Here is a 19383-nt window from a genome sequence, read left to right as displayed (position 1 = left end):
TCTTGGCTCACATTTCACATGTTGCAAACAACTTACAAGGGGACGTGTTTCCAGCTGCTTCTCCTGTGGCTGGCTCCAATAAACAATGTGTCCAAATGTCCCATGGTTGTTGGACTATGTCACAGAGCGTATTGTGACTTTCCCTTCATTTAATGAAAAATAGGACGTGTGGCTTCTCTATCCTCAGAGTCAGAATCTATACTCTATGCCTCAGGGTGTACATGATCCTGATAGACCTACACTAGTTAGAAGTGCCAGAGTCTTCGCTATGGCCTGATGGAAGTAAATCTCTAGTTTCTGCCTTTTAAGTCTGAAGGCTACTGTTTTAGAAAACAGAAATATCCTGCATAAGAACATCACAACCTTGCTACCCTAAAAATGACGAAGCATGGTAGAAAAACCACTGCATTGCTCACTTGTGTAGCTGTCTGGTCATCTGAGTGAGAATGGTCCCCATAGGCTCACATATTTCAATGTTCCTGCTCCAGTTGGTGGAGCTATTTGGGAAGGATGAGGAGGTGTGGCCTTGATAGCCAAGCGTGTCACTGAGGGCGGGCTTTGAGGTTTCAAAAGCCCATTCCATTCCCAGTCATCATGCACCTCAGGCTCCGTGTCTCTCTGTCTCCTCTCCCTCCTCCCTCTCTCCCACCAACCTTCCCTCCTTTTCTCTCTCTTTCTCCCTAGTGCCTGTGGATGAGATGTAAGCCCTCGGCTACTGCTCCAGTGAAATGCCTGCCTGTCTGCTGCCACGGCCCTACCATGATGGTCATAAACTCATGTTCTGAAACCATAAACCCTAAACAAATTCTCTTCTCTAAGTTGTCTTGGTCACAATAAAAGAAAAATAACTAAGGCAGTTATATTTTAGGGCATATGAGCTATAGCTCCATAGTAACGATAGAGAAAGAGAGTAGAAGTGTTGCATTCCGCACAGCAGTGTTCTAATAAGGTACAGAATTACAATGGTTCAATTATAAACCTACATAACTCAGATTATATCCACAACAATCTTTTCACATGCAAAGCCTTTCAGTCATCAAGTGATATCAACTAATCTATGGAATCTTCAATGGAGACAAAGACTGTGTCTTATTTATCTTGCTCCATCCAGCACACACTAAGCTTTAAAAAAATCTAAGGGAAAAATCCCCCTTCCTATATTCTGCACAGTGATCAATGGAAAATATTGCATATATATTTTCAACTTTTTCCTAATAAAAGTTTCCTCATAAATGTAATAAATGTACATACACACACACATATAATACTCCTGTATGTGTATACATAGCTGTATACAAAGTAATGCTAACCAGTAGGTTGAAGTTGGTATGTTAATTGGGGAAGTAAGCACTGGCATTTTATCTGGCTATAAAAATAGACTTATTAAGAAGACATCATCTGAAACAAGTAAAGAGCACTTTGGTTCAAGTACTCATGAACCGAGGGTTTTATGAGCATTGTTAAATTGCCAAGGAGATGATGAATCATGCACTTTATGAAGACAGATATTTCTTTCTCTAAAAAGAAGAAACAGCATGGTATTGGTAGGTAGCCCTAGCTCTCAACATAGACCAGGCCGCCTCTGCCTCCTGAGTGCTGGATTAAAGGCATATGCTACCACAGGCTGATGAAAACAGATATTTCAACTCTGCTATCTGGTCCCATTTTCTAGCTGGATTCAAGAATAAAAATCAGCATTTGTGTCAGTCTCTGTGTTTATTCAAGCCAACACTGAATTCTTTTCCTATCCACAATGAATTGGTTTTTTCATAATTTCTACCATAGACTGACTTATGTGTCCAACACAACCAATCAGGGCAATAATAGCCCAAACATTTGTGGTCAAGTTCAGCTTCAAATTACCTCGGAGCCTCCATATAGTTTTAGAATAAAGCTAAAAGTCTTAAAGCATCCTTAAGGGCCTGAAAAGTTGTGGCTTATGCAAAACTGCACAGCCATATTTAGTTCACCTCAGTCTTGGCTCTTTCCGCCTCTCTTCGTAAGTAAATAACCCTGGCCTGTTTTGTTTGTGTGGTTTCATTATTTGATTAAGTTTGGCTTGGCTTATCTGAGACAGAGTCTCACTACGTAGACCAGGCTAGCCTCAACCACATGGCAATAATCTCGCCATGGCCTCCCAAGTTCTGAGAGTTGACATCTAGCTACTAATCTGGGCCACTTTACTGCTGCCCCTACCTCTACACTTGGTTTTCTTTAGACCTTACCTAAATGCCACTTGCCAAAGACTTTATAGTCCAGGCACATTTTTCCACTGTGGCACTTACTGTCCTTGTAATCAAGTGACCTGGGGTAGTGGCTGTGTGTGAGAACCAGGAAGGCTGGCACTGTGCAACTATACCCAAAACTTAGCACAATGCCTGGTACACATATGCACGTAGCTAACATGGCGTCTGTAGAGAACTTTTAACAAATGTCCAGTTTGGTCACAAGGCAAGCAAAGAATTCAGCAGCCTGTGCTCTGCAGTGGAGACAACAGCGTGGGGTGTCAGAAGGAAGAAGAGGCCAAGGAGACAAATGTCTGGTGTCAGGAAACCCATAAGGGCTGAAGGATCAGGAAAGTGGGGTGCAGGAGCCGTTCCCCTCACTCACACATGCTTGCTAAGGGCGAGTCCTGGAGGAGCTGGCCAAGGCTGCAGGTGTGAACACACCCTGTTCATACTTGTCTGAGATGTAAAGTTTGCTGAGGAGACAACATTTACTCCTTAACGAAAGAATCCTCTTCTGGAAGAACCTTGCTGGGCCACAAAATGTATAACCTCCCTGGGCTTGGGTTTGCTTACGCTGAAATCCCTAACTTTGAGAAGGTTCTTGACCTGTCAGTCACAAAAATCAGTCCTCTGTGGCTGCAGTCAGGGGCGGGGCTGACAGGCCTCTGACAAGGGTGATAACACAGGAAAGAGGAACCTGAGACGAAATCTGGGCAGGCAGCTTTGCTCCTCTCTGCATAGCATGGAGTCACTGCTTTCTGGGTGCTGGTTTTACTCTGGTGACTTATGACAAAGGCCTGACAATGATCTCCTGGGGCAGCATGCCCTGCCCCAGAGGCTACACAGAGCTTTCTGTCAGAAATTCTGGAATGCAGAGCACTTAGGAGAAGGGGGTGGCAGAGCACAGGTGTTCCGCCAACAATCCCACTTCCGCCCAGAGGCTCCAGGGGCAGCTTTGCAGAGCGCCCTCCTTCAAGCTCAGCAAATCTGTGATTGAGTTGGTCTCAGCAGAGAGGAGCCAAGCACCATTCTGCCAATACAGCATGGTCTCAGTTATCCAAAAGGACATAGCTCATAGAGCTTTCTCCGGTGTCTACAGTTCAGAGGGGTCCACTGCTTTCTGCATACTTAGAGTTAAAGATAGCAAGGCAATTTACTCATTTCCCTTAAGAAGAAAAACACCACTGGTGTGACCACAGTACTTATCCCTGATGGTCACGTAATCTACAGCAAAGGCAGGTAAAAAAAGGTCTGTAACTCTCTAGTGAGTTAATGGAAGTTACTCCTGATGTAAATTCCCCTAATAGACCGGCGTGAAAAATTCACACAGCGACCCTGCTAGTGACTGTGTTGTCCTGTGATTCCTGAGGCTACAGGGATCAGGCTCACCAGGCAGATGTCAGCAAGGAAAGGCCACTGTAAACACACAGGAATCCAGACAGCAGAACAGAGGGACCCCACAGTTCTGCCAGTGGAGCTAGCGGCACCAGGGTGGCCTTGATCCCTTCTGGTGTGTCTCGCCCACACAAATTGTCTTGTAACTTCCCTTGGTCTCACTTCCCCATTTAAATGAAGCTGCTTACCTCATTCGATAAAGGCAACGACCAAAAAAAAAAAAAGCACTCTCACTACCATTCATACAGTCACACATGCGTGTTTGTATGCACGCACGCACACACACACACACACACACACACACACACACACACACACACACCATTAATTTATCCTGCAATGTATGTTTCTGAGCCAAAACTAGAATTTGCACATAGCTGCGTCTTAAAGTCCGCTGCAACTTTTCATATTATACTTCTACAAAACACACCTTACAATGGCGCCGTCTCTGCCTCCCCGAAAACCCTGTTAATTGCCCAATAAGCCAATGAGAACTGTTTTAGAAAATGGGTAGAGGAGAGACTCCTTCCTGAAGATCTTTGGGGAGAAACCCAAACATCCCTCAGTGGCCTCATGTGTTCCCGCGTTGAGCCGGGGGCTAGAGAGTATTTTCACTTTCAAACTATAGGTGATTTTTGTCGAGGGAAGGAAAGCCATCTCACAGCAAGTGAAAGTCAGAAACTAATGGCATGAACAAGCTTCACAAATTAGTCACTGGTTACCATGGTGATGCAGATATTACCTAACAACTCACTGGGCTGTAAGTAACAAGAGGACATTAGCTAATGCTATTTTAAGAAAGGAAAGGGGTCTCTGTTTTTGGAGAGAACTAATTTACAAGCATTTAGGTGCAGGCCGAGGGTAGCCCGGGTTTGAGCCCAAGGGGGTCAAGGTGGACTGCAGCCTCCTACGCTGTGCGTGCGTGCGTGTCTAGCTCGGTGCCTCGCACAGGCACATGGAGGAGGAGAGCGGTCACATGTTATTTACAAACAAAGGACAAAGACTGAGAGGAACAGTTTTCTCACTCTCTAAACTCTTAATCAAAGGCTAATCTCTGTGACTGTGGAGGAAGAACTGGCGGCAGACAGACCGGGCGGCCCTTTCGAAAGCCAGCAGTGAGAATTTCTCAGACAAACAAGATTCCCCTCCAAAGATGATTAGATGACTCAAAAAAGAATGAAGGTTCCCTATGCTTTGCAGTTTGTATTTTCGGAGTGTATATGACTTTTAACTCAAAAAAGATGGCACAGTGTTGTATGATGCTATTGGTAGTAGTTTTTTTTTTAATCACTCTAAGAGATGGCTGTACAAGCATCTATATATATATTCCTTAATCTAACCTTATAACAGCTTCGGGTCAGAGCACGCCATGCCCCGTGGGTATAGGTCCAGTTCTTTAGAGAGGAAACCTGTCTGTCCCTGAAGCACAAGAGCTCTTTCTGCTTTAAGAAATACCTGGCTCTCCTTTGCCAGCCTTCCCTGGAGAATTCCTTAAATGGAAACTTCCAGAACCCATCCAAAGCTTACCAACTTAGTCTAGGGTATTAACACTTGAAAATCTGCCCTTGGGAAAGGCTCTCTCTCTGTAGCCCTGCCCATCCTAGAACTCTTTACGTAGACCAGGCTGGCCTCGAACTCACAGAACTCCACCTACCTCTGCCTCTTAAGTGCTGGGGTTAATAAACTTCACTCCTGAATGTGCTAAGCAGCATCTTTTTAGTACTAAAGTCACATTTTGGCTTTAGAGGCCGTATTGTCACAGAGGGTGAAGATGTGAAATTTTGATCATCCCTAGACAGGGGAAACAGCAGTGACCTCCTTCCCTTCAGTACACGTGGCCCACATTAAAGGACAGTTGCCTACCTTTTCTGTGATGTAGAAGTTTGAACTGTCAGCATGCTGCAGAGCAAAATATTCATGGTTGGCAAGAGACCACCTTTAAAACACAAGCACAGGTCATCAGAAGCGTAAGAGTGGCTATTTTTTAGTTTTACAGAGTTCAGAGGAATTAAACTCCCTAGAATTAGAATTGGGCCAGTGCAGTACTTCTACAAGGCAGTTTCCAAGACAAAGCACACAGCCTCACTACCTCACTAGGTGGACAGGTGGACTGATTAGGGCTCGTCCTGCTTTGACTGTTTCATGGCCAACACAGTTGGGGTGGGTATAATTTGAAATTTAACCTTCCTTCCTCTTTTAAAAGATTGAAGCAAAGAGATTTTTTAAAAAAGGACATAGACACAATTTCCATTTTAGATGATTAATATTCTTCAAGTGTCTCTGAATTCTAAATTCTCATTTGGTATACCTGACACCGAGTATTCCAGGTCTCAGGCAATTTATCAGGAAAAGACCAGATTCCCGGTTCTGCTGTGCCAGTCAACCATGTCATATAACTTTCCAATGTGTTCCCCCGCCCCTTGAATTGTCAGCTCGGGCAGAAAAGTGGGAGAGCCTCACAGCACCACATGCTTCTTTGGCCCGTGAGTCCTTTCAGCGTCTTCGGATGGAGTGTGTGATTAACCCCAGGGTCCTTTAGACTGCTCCCTGCTTGGAAAGCCAAAAGGAGCACAGCTTCATAAAGAAAAGGCAAGCCTGCAGGGCAGAGCCCCGTCTCCTTCACTCTCTGCTCTTGGAGGAAGAGCAGTTAAGCCCGGTAGAATGGGGTGCAACTTGCACACAGGAGTTGAGTGACTTTGCGCAGATTGAGCACGAGTTGGGAGCACGTGCACGGTTAGCACTGGAGCTGAGTGACTTTGCGCAGATTGAGCATGAGTTGGGAGCATGTGCATGGTTAGCACTGGAGCTGAGTGACTTTGCGCAGATTGAGCACGAGTTGGGAGCACGTGCACGGTTAGCACTGGAGTTGAGTGACTTTGCGCAGATTGAGCACAAGTTGGGAGCACGTGCACGGTTAGCACTTGCCGACAGGGCTGTGAGTAATACTCGCCACGCCACAGCAAGTGTTTTATTTGCTTAGTATGTACAGACTAGAGAGCTTTGGCCAAACTCAGAGCTACACTTACCCATCACAGACTTCCTTTATTATTGCAGACAGAGGTTTTTTCTGCAAAAAGAGGAAAAAGGAAATACGGTTAGTTTCATTTCATTATTTTAAACAAAATAAAAAGAGAGAAACTACTACTAAAAACAGTTTAAGTAAAGAAAATTTACATTTGCTACTCTTAGCTGGCAATGGGTCTCTTACTTTTCTCAAGCTGTCACCATTGAATTTATTAATTGTTCATTACTGTTGTGGTCCTTGTTTCTATACTTAGCATTACCATCATATTTTAATTTGATTTGTCTTATTAAACCAAATGGGAGCCTGCAAAGTCAAGGTGGACCCAGAGCTCCTCATGCAATGCGTGAGTCAAGCAAGCTGCCCATTCGCTTTATGCGAAGAAACTTTGATTCTCTGATTCGTGACCACTCTTTAAGATTTATTTTTAAATATGTGTCTATGTGGGGGAATGAGGGTGCATGTGCACACAGAGAGGTGACTGTAGCCTGCGGAACTAGAGTTACATGTGGTTATGGACCACTTAGTGTGAGTGCTAGGAACAGAGCTCTAAAGAACAGTAGGGGATTTTAACTACTGCGCTATCTCTCCGACCCCTGACCCATGATATTTTTATGAGAACGTGTGGCAGATGGGAAGGTGGGGAGATGAGCAATTGTTCTCACAGGTATGTAAACTTTCCACCCAACTGTGGCACCAGTAAATGCCACTTGAAGCATGTTTGAGGCACCAGAGAAATTTGATCGTGACACCATGTGCCCCTGCGTCAACTGCTGGCTGGCCACAGCTGTGCTCGCGCCCCAACTGCCGCAGCTGTGCCCTGCCTGGCCCCAGATACAAGGAATGCAGTGAGAGATGCAAGCAGACACTGCCTGTCAGCAAGAGAAGGGGAATGAGAGGCCGGTGTCAAGCGAAACAAATCCCAGACGAGGAACATATAGAGGAAACAGAGGAAGGCAAACCATAACACACAATTATGGGGCTGTCAGATGTGCCCATTAAAAAAACCTAGTGCTTGCTCCCCTCTGAAGATGGAGCGGCATGGTACTCAGGTAGAAATCCTGACTCAGCCTGGCAAGCCCAGACACCGGAAGCCTACCGTGCCTGCAGTGTAAACCGTTGTTATCTTAATCTTCTAAACATCGCTAGCTGATCTGTAAGTGAGGGTAGCTGCTGCTCACCCCCTAAAGGCTGTTATGAAAACTCAATGGTTGTAACGGAATAGTAAGTACTTTAAGAGAGCAAGAGACTCTTAAAATAGCTAGGCTCCTAGTCCTCCAGCGTTGCGGACAAAGCTCATCCTTGGCCCTGTGCCAGAAGCTGCCTGTCTACAGCTGGTCCTGTGGCCGCCCTCGGCAGGCTTCGGTAGCCCCCTGAAGGGCTGAGATGATATGCAGTACCCACAAAAACTTCACCACACTCCTCCATGAGTGCAAAGTAGGGTCTGTCTCTGCCTACAGCTGCGCACATAGTGTCTAGGGAAACAGAACCAGCCTGTCCTTAAGTTTACATATTGGTTCTGTTATTTAGATACAGTTGAAGTGACACATGGCACCTGTACACGTTTATGGGATGCAGCATGGCATTTCACTACAGGGTGCGCGGTGTGTAGAAATTGGATAACTAGGTATCTACTTTCTTAGGCATATATCATTTCTTTGTGATGAGAACACTCAAAATCATTTCTATAAGCTTTCAAAATTTTCAAGTAATTATTTTTGAACAGTTATTCTATTGGCCTTCAAAACATTAGTAATTGATTTTTTCCCCCTGGGCTAGAGGATGGATTAGTGACACATCATCACATACTTGGGATGGGTGAAGCCCTGGGTTCAATACCCAGTGCACCATCAAAATTAGTCCCTCCTCTCCAACTGCACCCCCTCCCCATTAACCGTCCCCTCTGTAGTGTACATATACCCCATTCTAGGTTCCAGTAAACAATATCTAATTCTCAACTTAAGGTTATTTTAGTGTCCTCATAAAATTTAAAACTTATATTTGGCTTTTTGAGTCCTGCTTATTTCACTTAACATAATGTCCAGGGGAACCAAGATTTTTGAGAAATGCCCAGAGTCTGGTATTTTTTGACATCCTGAGTTGATTGTCTTTTAGAATAAGAAATGTTGACTGATGTCTATAGCTAAGTTACATGCTGGGCCTTTGCCAGGGCCTGTCCACTGACTGATCTGTGTCAGTGCAAATGTGTTCTTACAATCAAGTGGCAAGAACCTTTAGGAACAAAATTTTCATGGCTATAGGCCTATCCTTTGAGGATTCTGGAGGCAGAGGAATTCAAACTTAAGATCAGCATGGGTTACACCGTAAGACTGTCTCAAAAAAAATAATAAAAAATAAAAACAGGCACTATCAAACAAACAAAACTTTTCTAATAAGATAACAATTCTGGAGAGCCCTACAAGATATGAGGGTGTAAGATGGGTCCTGTCAGAGAGTCCCATAGCCCCAAATCTTACTTTTTGTGCTCTCAAAGATAAGACATTAATAACAAGGCCAGGCTTCAGTCTTAAATCATACTAGAGGCAGATAAAGCCAAAAGAACGCATGATGCTGCAACAGGGCAAGGTTTCCAAAACCCCTGTTCTGAACCAAACCAAAGCTCTAAATCCAGGTCTTAGACAATCACTTGGGTTTAAATTCACATCTGACTCATAGACGTAGAAGTCAGCTTAAAAAGAAAGGCATCTCTGGGTTACCATTATACATTCTGAAGTGAGACGTATGAAAAGAAAAAAGACCATGAAGCCAAAAAGGCTTAGAAACTCAATACAGAAAGAGTAGACAGAAATTCACCACCACAGAGAGAAAGGAACAATGGTGAGCTGAACGTTCAAAATGCATCTCAGCCTATTAAAATGACTGTTACACAAGGCTGGGGCTGGCCCCATGGCCCGCCCACTTTCTGACCCTTCTCCTATCTGCTCTAATCAAACCTTAACCCAATGGCCTAAGGCAGTTCACATCTTCCTTTTCCTGTCAGCTTCATTCAATGTTGTTTCTGTTTCTTCCATTGGTGACATCTTTGTAGAGCATCTGGGCTATACAACCTTTCAATAAAGTCCAAGAACTGCCTCTTCCCTCCCTTTATCTCAGGTTTCCCAACTCCCAAGTTCTGTTCTTGTCTTCTTTGCTCTTCTTCATCAACCCTTCTTGGAGCTCACCGACTTCAACAATCCCACATGCAGTGCAAGCAAATGTGGCTTGTCTTTTCCTTCCTTCCTTCCTTCCTTCCTTCCTTCTTTCTTTCTTTCTTTCGTTTATTATTATGTATACAGTGCTCTGCCTGCATGTACACCTGCAGGCCAGAAGAGGGCATCATATCCCATTATAGATGGTTGTGAGCCACCATGTGGATGCTGGGAATTGAACTCAGGACCTCTGGAAGAGCAGTCAATGCTCTTAACATTTGAGCCATCTCTCCAGCCCCATTGCTCTGATTCGAAAGATCCTCTCAAAAATATGTTGCATAGGTCATGTCCACACCACTTCAGATGATATGGTGACGGAAAAGAAGGCTTCACTGGGAATTCCCTACCCAGCTCTGCATCTAGATGAGTGTTCCACGCCCCCTCATATCCTTCCTGCCCTACTGTGACATGACCCTTCCGTCACCTTCACTATGGCCCACAACCCTCTGTGACCCTTCACCCTCACTGCAGCACCTCATCCACTATGACCCTTTACCCTCACTTTGGGACCAACGGAAACACTTCACCCTCCTCACTGGGGCACTTCACCCCCTATGGTCACTCATTCTCACTGTAGCATCTATCGCTCTGTGACCTTTCACCCTCACTGTAACACCCTGCTCTCTGTGACCCTTCACTCTCACTGTGGTACCCAGCCTATGACCCTTCACCCTCACTGTGGCATCCATGCCTCTATGACCCTTCTTCATCCTCACCTTCGCACCGCCACTTCTGTGGTTCTTCACCGTATTATGGTATCCAGCCCACAATGATCCTTTGGCTTTGGCTCCTACTTTATGTGACCCTTCACCTCACTGTGCTACCAGTCTAATATGACTCTTCACTGTCAGTGTGGCACCCATCCTACTACGACTCTGTACCCTCAAGGAGGCACCTCACCCTCTGGGACCCTTCACCCACTCCATGGAACCCCATCCGCCATGACCCATCACCCTCTCTATGGCTTACACCCTCTGTGGTCCTTCACTTTCCCTGTGGCAACACTGTTGCCCTTTGAACGTATTAGCTTCAAACCCACCAAATCTGATATAGGGTTGCAGGTACGAGTTGTGTGATGGTCACAGCACTACCTCACTCAATCACCTTCTCCTCTACCTCCTCCTCCCTTTCAGAACTCCTGACTCCTCAACCCAACTTCACCCTCAGATGAAGCCTCCAATATCACCTGCCACTGTGGCATCCTGAATTCTCCTTCTCCAACCCAAGAAACTTCTGTATCAACCCTTAATTAGCAACTGTTTCCATAAATTTGCAATCCGATGCTGGACTGCAAACTCAAACTTTTTGTCTATGAATCCCTACAGTCCGTGTACTTACTTTTGGCAGGTCTTCCAGGCACATTCAGAGAACTTATCCACGACACGAACATTTACAAGATCCACTTCTCATTGTGTCATCATCAAAACCACATCCTCTTTCTCTATTCAAGTTGTGCCTACAACTTTGTTCTTGGATTGTCACCCCAGTTCCCTGTAAGTTAAGTCTCTACGTCTGCAGTCTCATTGTCTAATTACCATGCCGATTGAAATTAAACAAAATTCAACTTTTCTCTCATATTTTACACATCTGTCTCCTCTAATATCTTCATGGATTTTCAGTGATCATTATCACCTGTGAAGTGTATAAGTCCCTACGTTTGAGATGCAAAGCCTTCCAGAGTCTGCTGTCAAGAAATTCTATTCTGTGCAAATAACCCCTGCTTCTGAATTTTGTGTCTGACTAAACTAAATATGCTACATCTACATTTTCACTGTGTTGTGTGCTCTGCTGGTGCCCACTTTCTCTTTGTTCTACCTTTAACAATTGAGATCTTACTAATTATTCATCATCCATGTCAAAGGCGCCTTCTCCAAGTACATGTCCCTGATCTCTCCAGAAAGACATAATTATGCTCTCTCCTCACCTGGAACAAGAATGACTCATTCCTGAGTATTTTGCAGATTATCTTTTCTTCTTGTCCCTTGAGAAAAAGGCATCTTAGCACATCTATCACTCCCCATTCTGTACCCTCAGTGTTGGCATCACTCTATGTAGGTGCTAGTAGAACCTAAAAGGAGACTCAATGTTTCTATTAAATCAAAACCCATAAACCTAACTGCCCTTAAAAAGCCCAAAATGTGCTCATAGTGCATTTTGCCTGCTTAAACAACACCCTGGATTCACTTCCAAAATCAGTATTCAAGTAATTAAGAAATGATTTAAGAAACAAGAGCATTTCTTAGTAAGGAGCAAACCATTATAAAGGAGAGACTGGGGTAGTGGGATGGTTTTCTGCTTCTAACAACATATTCCCCTGCTGGGTGGCTCTTTGCAGCTGCTGGCCATAAGCTCACAGATCCATGAAAGCTGCCAAGTGACTCTGCACAAGTTCAGTCTCAGGAGAAATGAAATGCATGGCTTGGAGCCAGCCAGCTGATGAGGACAACTCTGCAGATGATAAAAGACACGCAGGCCATGGGCGAGCACCATCAGTCAGCAGCAGCCAAGAGGCAAGGCAAGCTACTCCCAGGTCAAATTAAGATACCAAACTGGAAAGCACAGGGCTGGTGTCATAGATCTCTCACTTCCTGTATGAACCTTTGATTTCGGCATCAGCTGAATGGATTTGACGTGAGCTCTAGGCTAATCACTGTCTTTGCCAACGGTCTAACTACATAACACTTGTCCAAGATGTTCCATGAACTATGTCTGTCTTTGTCCGGTTCTTCAAGATTGGGAGTACAGTACAGAGAACCCTGCCCATGCTGAGCAACACATCCACCGAGAGCTTCCTAAGATTCACTGAACAACTCTCCTTTCACTCGCTGTCCTAGTTTCCTTATTGTTGCCATGATAACACTATGACCAAAATCAAGTTGAGGAGGAAAGGGTTTTTGGCTCCCACTTCAGATCTTAGTCCATATTGAGAAAAGTCAGGGAAGGAACTCAAGAAAAGAACCTAGAGGCAGGAACCAGGAAGGAATGCAGCTTGCTGGCTTGTTTATAACCTTATGAACTTGTTTTCTTAAACAGCACAGGCCACCTGGCTAAGGATGGTGCCACCAAGACGTGCACTCCCCCCGCATCAACTAGGAATCAAGACAATTCACACAGACATGTCCATAGGCCAGTCTGACCCAGGCAGCGCCTCACGTGAGGCTTTCCTCTTGAGTTAAGAGACTCTGTTAACTTAACAGTCAAAGCTAACTAGAAAAGTCTTTGAAAGAAAAAGCGTAAAAGCAAATAACCTTAGGTCTAAAATATAATGGCAAAACTATCCAAAGAACTCAAAATCAGTTTTAGACTGTATTGGAAACACTTAGATTCAAATGTAAAGCATTCCAACTGCTTAAGTATGGCTTTATAATATATATATATATATATACCATATAAAGTTAAATTTCTGAAGTTTTTGTTGTTGTTGTTGGTTTGAAGTTAAAAGTACCTTTCACAACTACACAGTGCACCGAGGTCAAAAGAGCATGTCTGCGCTTCAGAACAATCCAGGGCACCAGACCATGACCACATCTCTACATGCACAGGGCCCCGAGACACGGCCGTTTCTCCTTTTCCTGTAGCCACAGTGAACAGACCTTTTTACTATTTTTAGCACATATTCATGTGTTAAGTGAGCTATACATTTCCATAAGAACCTTGGCCTGATGACATACACCAATACATATAGCTAAGGACTTGGCTAGGACCTTTTCTATCTTCTCCCTGTGTGTGCTTAGATTTGTACCTAGGCCCCTTATACTGAGACTTGAACCTAGAACCCTGCCCATGCTAGGCACGTGCTCTGCCACTGAGTTATGATGCCAGTAGAACTTAGCCTCCTTTTAATGGCCTTTTCTTCTCATTCCATCTTTTATTCTCCCAGAGAGTGCTTTCGTTTCATTGACTTGATCCAAATCTGTAAATCCAGAAAGCAAATTCCCCATTAAAAGACTTCTATTCATTTTTTCATAAAATAAGCTAAATTCCTGAAATGGCTCATTTTCTTGCAGTTCATTTCTAGCCTGATCTCTGGCACAGCTCTGGATACCTGTGTGCTGGTTCTCTCTCTCCTCTCTCTTCCTCTTTATCTCCCCCACTTCCTTTAGAAAAATGCAGGATCACAAATGGCTCAGAGTCCTCATCTCCTTTTCTGATGCTTCTTCTAAGGTCTGGTTCTGAAAGTAACCCCGGTGCAGATCCATGGCTCTACAAAGCATGTCCTGCCACCCCTTAAAATTCAACCTTTCTCCTTACAAAACAAGCTTTCTCCTTTTTTCTTTAAAACAAAATGACCAAAAAAAAAAAAAAAACAAAAAACAAAAAAAACACTCTGTGGACTCAGGGCATATGTCCCTTTAAGGCATGAGAGACCGCTGGGGACTGTTGATTTAGGAGGGAGCCAGATGAGGCTGCCAGGAGGCTCTTTCCCAGAAGACCCCTCAGCTGTTATCCCTCATCAGAGCCCCTCCCAGTCCAGCACAGGATGATGCTGGCAGCTCCTGGCTACTCAGCCACCTGCTCCTGAGTGCCAGCCAACGCGCCAGGCTTGGGGACTTTACGCAGCAGCCTCTTGTTCACCTTCGAGTTCTCCAATCTGTTGCTGTCCACGTTTCCGCCTTGCCACCTGCCTGCTGCAGTTGGCAGCAGCCTAGCGGATGTGCCCATACACCTGTCAATGACAGGCACTGTGAGCTGCAGTTCTCTACCCTGACAGCCACACTTCAGGGTCAAGAGTGACCCGTGCACCACAAGTATCTCCCAGGAACAACACTCTATCCATCAGAAGCACGTCCACTTGGAATATTTTTATGGCAGAAAAACATCCTCAGGGGAGGAGATTATGTGAAAAGACCTCTGACAATCACTTGCGATGGTGGTTCCTGCTTAGGTCTCCCAACTTTCTCTCACCTGGGACCTTCTGAGCAGCTCCTGGAAGAGCACTCCATCTTCCGCAGTCCCCGGTTTTGTGAAGTTAGGTACATTATTTCTTTTCTCGGTGTCTGTTTACTCTTCCAAAAGCCATAGTAAAAGCTATCCCTTGCACACATTAATATCATGAGAACTGAGACAATGTCACAAGACCCTGGGGACAGCACATGGCACATAGTGAGCTATAAATGTCACCTGCAAATAGGTTCAATCAACGTAATCTCCCTGTTTCAACATTCACAGGTGTGTAGAAAAAAAAAATAATAATAACGACAAACCCTGGTTAAAGAAAGTAAATTCCTAAACATCCAAGCCTTTCTCCTGCTCTCAAGTGACACTAACCTGTGGTGAGACATCATTATCTTTATTCTTAGAGGGATTTTTATGTATCTGACCAACAAGAGTCTATTTGCTTTGAAGATAGTTGCCTCCAAGGCCCTCTGGCAGTTCCCAGGTACACAGGCCTTCACAGTATGCAGTTTATGAACCCTGAAGCATTTAACTTCTCTTTGTCTGTGGCCTCTGACTATTCATGAAGTTCAGACAGGTAGCTGAGGAGGCGACACAGTAAGACAACAAAGCAAGCTCTGGTCCTATCAGTCACTGACTCTCCCATCACAGCAAACAGGAAATAGGAAAACTATTTTCCACCAAGATCTAAAGTTTTGGGTCCTAGATTCTTAATCCTTTCTGCAGTGCTTTAAAGGAATCTGGCAGCCACTTCATTCTGACACTTTGAAACAATACTGCACAGTGCCGGGGATTTTCCTGTGCTTTATAGATGGAAACTCATTGAACAGATTCCGCACAGCAGTTATGCGTAATGTTGGCCCAGAAAGAAAAGAAACCAGCTTCCAAATGTCAGGGTACCACAGAGAAAGCATTCGCATGTTGCCTGAAACTCGCACAATATGACTTGGAGAAACTTTAATGTACAATGGCCCATGTAATTCCCAGGGTGCCTCGACACTGGGTCAGTGACACCAGTTACTCTGTTAGCTTTATTGTCCCCCAGAGATCTTTTGACTGCTCCTCACTTCAGAGCTGCAAGGTTAGGATGCAGGTGTGTGGTGTGTTCTGAGAGGGGTGTGTGTGTGTACACTGCCTGCTTTCATAACAGTACCTGAACTAATCTGAAAGGAAACAACAAAATTCACACTTCCAAGATGCAGATTAGCTGCTTCTTGCAAAAATAAGTATTTGACAAGACTTACAGCATGAGTCACTGGAACAAAATTCCAGTAATCAAAAATAAGATGACAAATCCTGCTTGCCATTTCTTCATAAATAATGATTTACTTCAAAAATGATTTATTAAAAGGGACTTGTTTCAAGACTCATGAATTAATAATATATTCTTTTACCATTGGGAAGTAAAATAGTTGTTTCACACACACACACACACACACACACACAAATCACTGGTCTGTGAAGATAAGCAAAGACATACATAATTAGCACCCCAGTGTATTAGTAGACTAACAATAAACAATTATCTCTTAAAAAGAAAAAGAAAAACCAGTTATCTCTCTTAGAGGCTCTAATGCATTCTGTAGAAGCTGGATTTCACACACACACACACATACACACACACACAAATAAAAAAGAAACTCCATTTTATAAAAGAAAACCAAATTACAACACACAAGCTCTCATGTCATCTATAACCTCCTGCTTACTATTTTATTTTGCTCATATTAATATTCCATAAATTTCATCGTCTCTGACAACAGGAACCAATTTCTTACTTCCTCTGTCTTCCTCTACTTTGCTCAGTATAAAGCTTTCCAAGAATTGCTTCAAGATGGCTCCAGCCTCCCTGGACGGCTGTCCCACTCTGCCCCACCCTTAGCACCAAATGTTCTTTCCCATATGGAAAGGAACGATTCAAGTCTTATGGTCTGCTTACCTGCCTCCATGTCAAATAATCTACTTATGTGTATCAAGCTTATATACTGGAGGTTAACCATATTTATGTACAGTTTGAAAATAAGGGGCCAGAATGACAAGGGCTGCCTGTCCACCTCATGGACGGGAAGTGACTGGACTGAGGGACTAGATGGGGAAAAGCCAGAGAAGCTCTCAAGGCAAAGTAGGATCCAGGTTCAGTTTAAACACAGGGTTGCGAAAGCTTTGTCAACTGCAAAGAAGGTGGAAGGAAGATGGCACTTGTCTTAGGTAGGGTTTCTATTGCTGTGGTGAAACACCATGACTGAAGCAACTTGGGGAAGAAAGGCTTTACTTGGCTCATATTTCCAAATCACAGTTCATCATCAAAGAAAGTCAGGACAGGAACTCAAACAAGACAGAGATCTGGAGGCAGGAGCTGGTATAGCAGCCACGGAGGGTGCTGCTTACTGGCTTGCTCCCCCTGGCTTGCTCTGCCTGCTTTCTTGTAGAACCCAGGTCCCCCAGAGCATGGGTCACACCACCCACAATGAGCAGGGCCCTCCCACAGGAAGCATTAATTAAGACAGCCCCATAGGCCTGCATATTTGCCCATATCATGGAAGCATTTTCCTAATGGCAATTCTCTCCTCTCAGATAACTTTAGCTTCTGTTAAGGTGACATAAAACTACCTTGCCCATGGCACTCCAAAGAATACAGGAGTGAACTGATGGTGATGACAATTTTAAGAGTCAAGTTCACATTCCTGTAGGTTTCCCATCCTCTGTCTTGTACACTAGACAACTAATCCACATTCTTTGTGAGTGGACACACTACACCAACTTATCTTTCCTTAATTCTAATGGGTTTGCTGAGATATCTGCCAGCAGGCACTGGAGACTTCAGGCTTCTTAATCTGAGACAAATGTCCCGTTAATGTGAGGGTGACAACCTAAGGCAGCACTGAAGGCTTGAAGGATATTAAAACAACCTTTGCAGGGGAAACCTAACACGCACAGATAATGGCCACAAAGTTCTCATAGTCCTGTACCTCCTATAAAGCAGACTTTTACTGTCTATCCTGAGTTGACCGCTATGGCTGCTTCAAAGGCCACATATTCAGGTCAGAGGATGTTACTAAGCTTACTGTACTGTTGAGAAGACTGTATGAGGCTGTGTAAGTGAAGCTGCTCAAAGCCATGCAGCACAGGTGACGTGCTCAGAATGGAAGGACACCCTGTGACTCTGGTACCTTGGTGCTTAATCTTGGTGATAAATGCTACTTGATTTGTGACCTCTTAGCATGTCCATGAGACCAGTGGACGGTCCTTCTTTTATGCGCCATCCACAGGGACCAGGATAAAACTTAATGCTAGCTCTGGAACTGTACACCAGCTTCTCCGCTCCAGTTGACTTTCTGCTGCTAATACCCCAATCACCACCTCTAAGGCAGCATCCCTGTGGCCTTTCCTTGTCTTAGGTGACCACAGATGTGTGTATATTCATCCACAAGTGCAGACTCGGCTTATTCCCTCCAGACTCTCAGTTTTCAACACGCATTTATGTTCTTCTAGGTCGCCAAAATACAGACCTACAACCTCTATCCTTCACGTTGCGTGTCGGGTCCCAATTGTGTCAGTTCCCTTCCAGGACACACCTCAAACCTTCCTCTTTATTCTGCCTATAGATAGAGAGGAGTAATTGACAACAGGTATCTTGTGAAGCTCCACGGGCATTTTCGCCTGGAGGGACCACAAATGAAAAGGAAGAGCTAAGTGGACTCCTACAGCGAATACGGAGAAGCTAACAGCACTACAAGATTTTGAGAGGTTAAGAAGACAAGCTGGGAGCAGAAACAGCCTACATCATATACCAGAACTCTCGGAAACTTGGTGCATCACGGGCTTGTAGATGGGAAAAGTGTCATAATTAGGGATGCAGTCTCAAACAGCAGATCTTTCTGGAGGATGAGAGGCCAGTGAAAACCCAGGGGAGACTTGAAAGACACAGGCACTGAACAAGGCCAAACTCTGAGTCACACTTAGCAGAAGGAAGAACACTGCCCATCATCAGGGGGTAGGGACAGGGCGCACAGCAGTGGTTCTGCCATCCCTCTAGGAGACTATCTTTCGATTCTTTTGACCTCCCCTGTTACCAGGCTGGGCTGCTGCAGTACCACGCTAAGAATTCTCATTCCATTTTGCTATTCATGAAACAATTACCAAATTGGGACCATCTGAAAGGACAAAGAAGCATGTCATCCCCCTGTTTATGCCTTTTGATTTTCCATTTCTTGGGCAGAGAACTATGTCCCTGAGGCTCCTCATGGGAAAGGCCTTGACTCATCCAGTCACCCAAAAGCTGTAGTTTCTCATGGTCAAATGTTCTTCAACTCCAAAGGGGTAAAATACTAGGTAGAGTTTCTTTAAATATCATCTCTCTTCCATTCTTCCATTCTCTTTTGATTAGTAGGCATGACCATGGATCATGAGTTGGGACTTTGCCAGTAGAGCCTGACATTCCTAATTTTCATCCTTTTTTCTTTAAGGCTATCTTTTGGATGAATTCTTACTTTTGTTCTCTATTACCAATTATCCCTTTAGTTAAACCATTTTGTGTATTTTATTGTTTTAAATAAGTGGTATACTAAGCCTTTTATTTTATTTGCTATTTCCAGTGTTTCATTTCTAAGGTTTCTAGTCAGTTTTTTTCCCA

General features: G+C 44.3%; 1 protein-coding gene across 6 annotated transcripts in view; it reads right to left on the bottom strand.

Annotated features, from left to right (window-relative positions):
- Elmo1 (engulfment and cell motility 1) overlaps nt 1–19383 on the bottom strand; it is a 510606-nt gene that overhangs the window by 381462 nt on the left and 109761 nt on the right. For all 6 annotated transcript variants that reach the window (XM_051168294.1, XM_051168265.1, XM_051168256.1 and 3 more), the window contains 2 exons: nt 6650–6690; nt 5487–5559 (listed from right to left, as the gene is read on the bottom strand). In XM_051168294.1, the coding sequence (XP_051024251.1) occupies nt 5487–5559; nt 6650–6690 (114 nt within the window). The remainder of the gene's footprint in view (nt 1–5486; nt 5560–6649; nt 6691–19383) is intronic.

This window comes from Acomys russatus, chromosome 3, assembly GCF_903995435.1.
Source record: "Acomys russatus chromosome 3, mAcoRus1.1, whole genome shotgun sequence".
NCBI lineage: Eukaryota > Metazoa > Chordata > Mammalia > Rodentia > Muridae > Acomys > Acomys russatus.
This window is presented reverse-complemented; position numbering and strand designations above follow the sequence as displayed.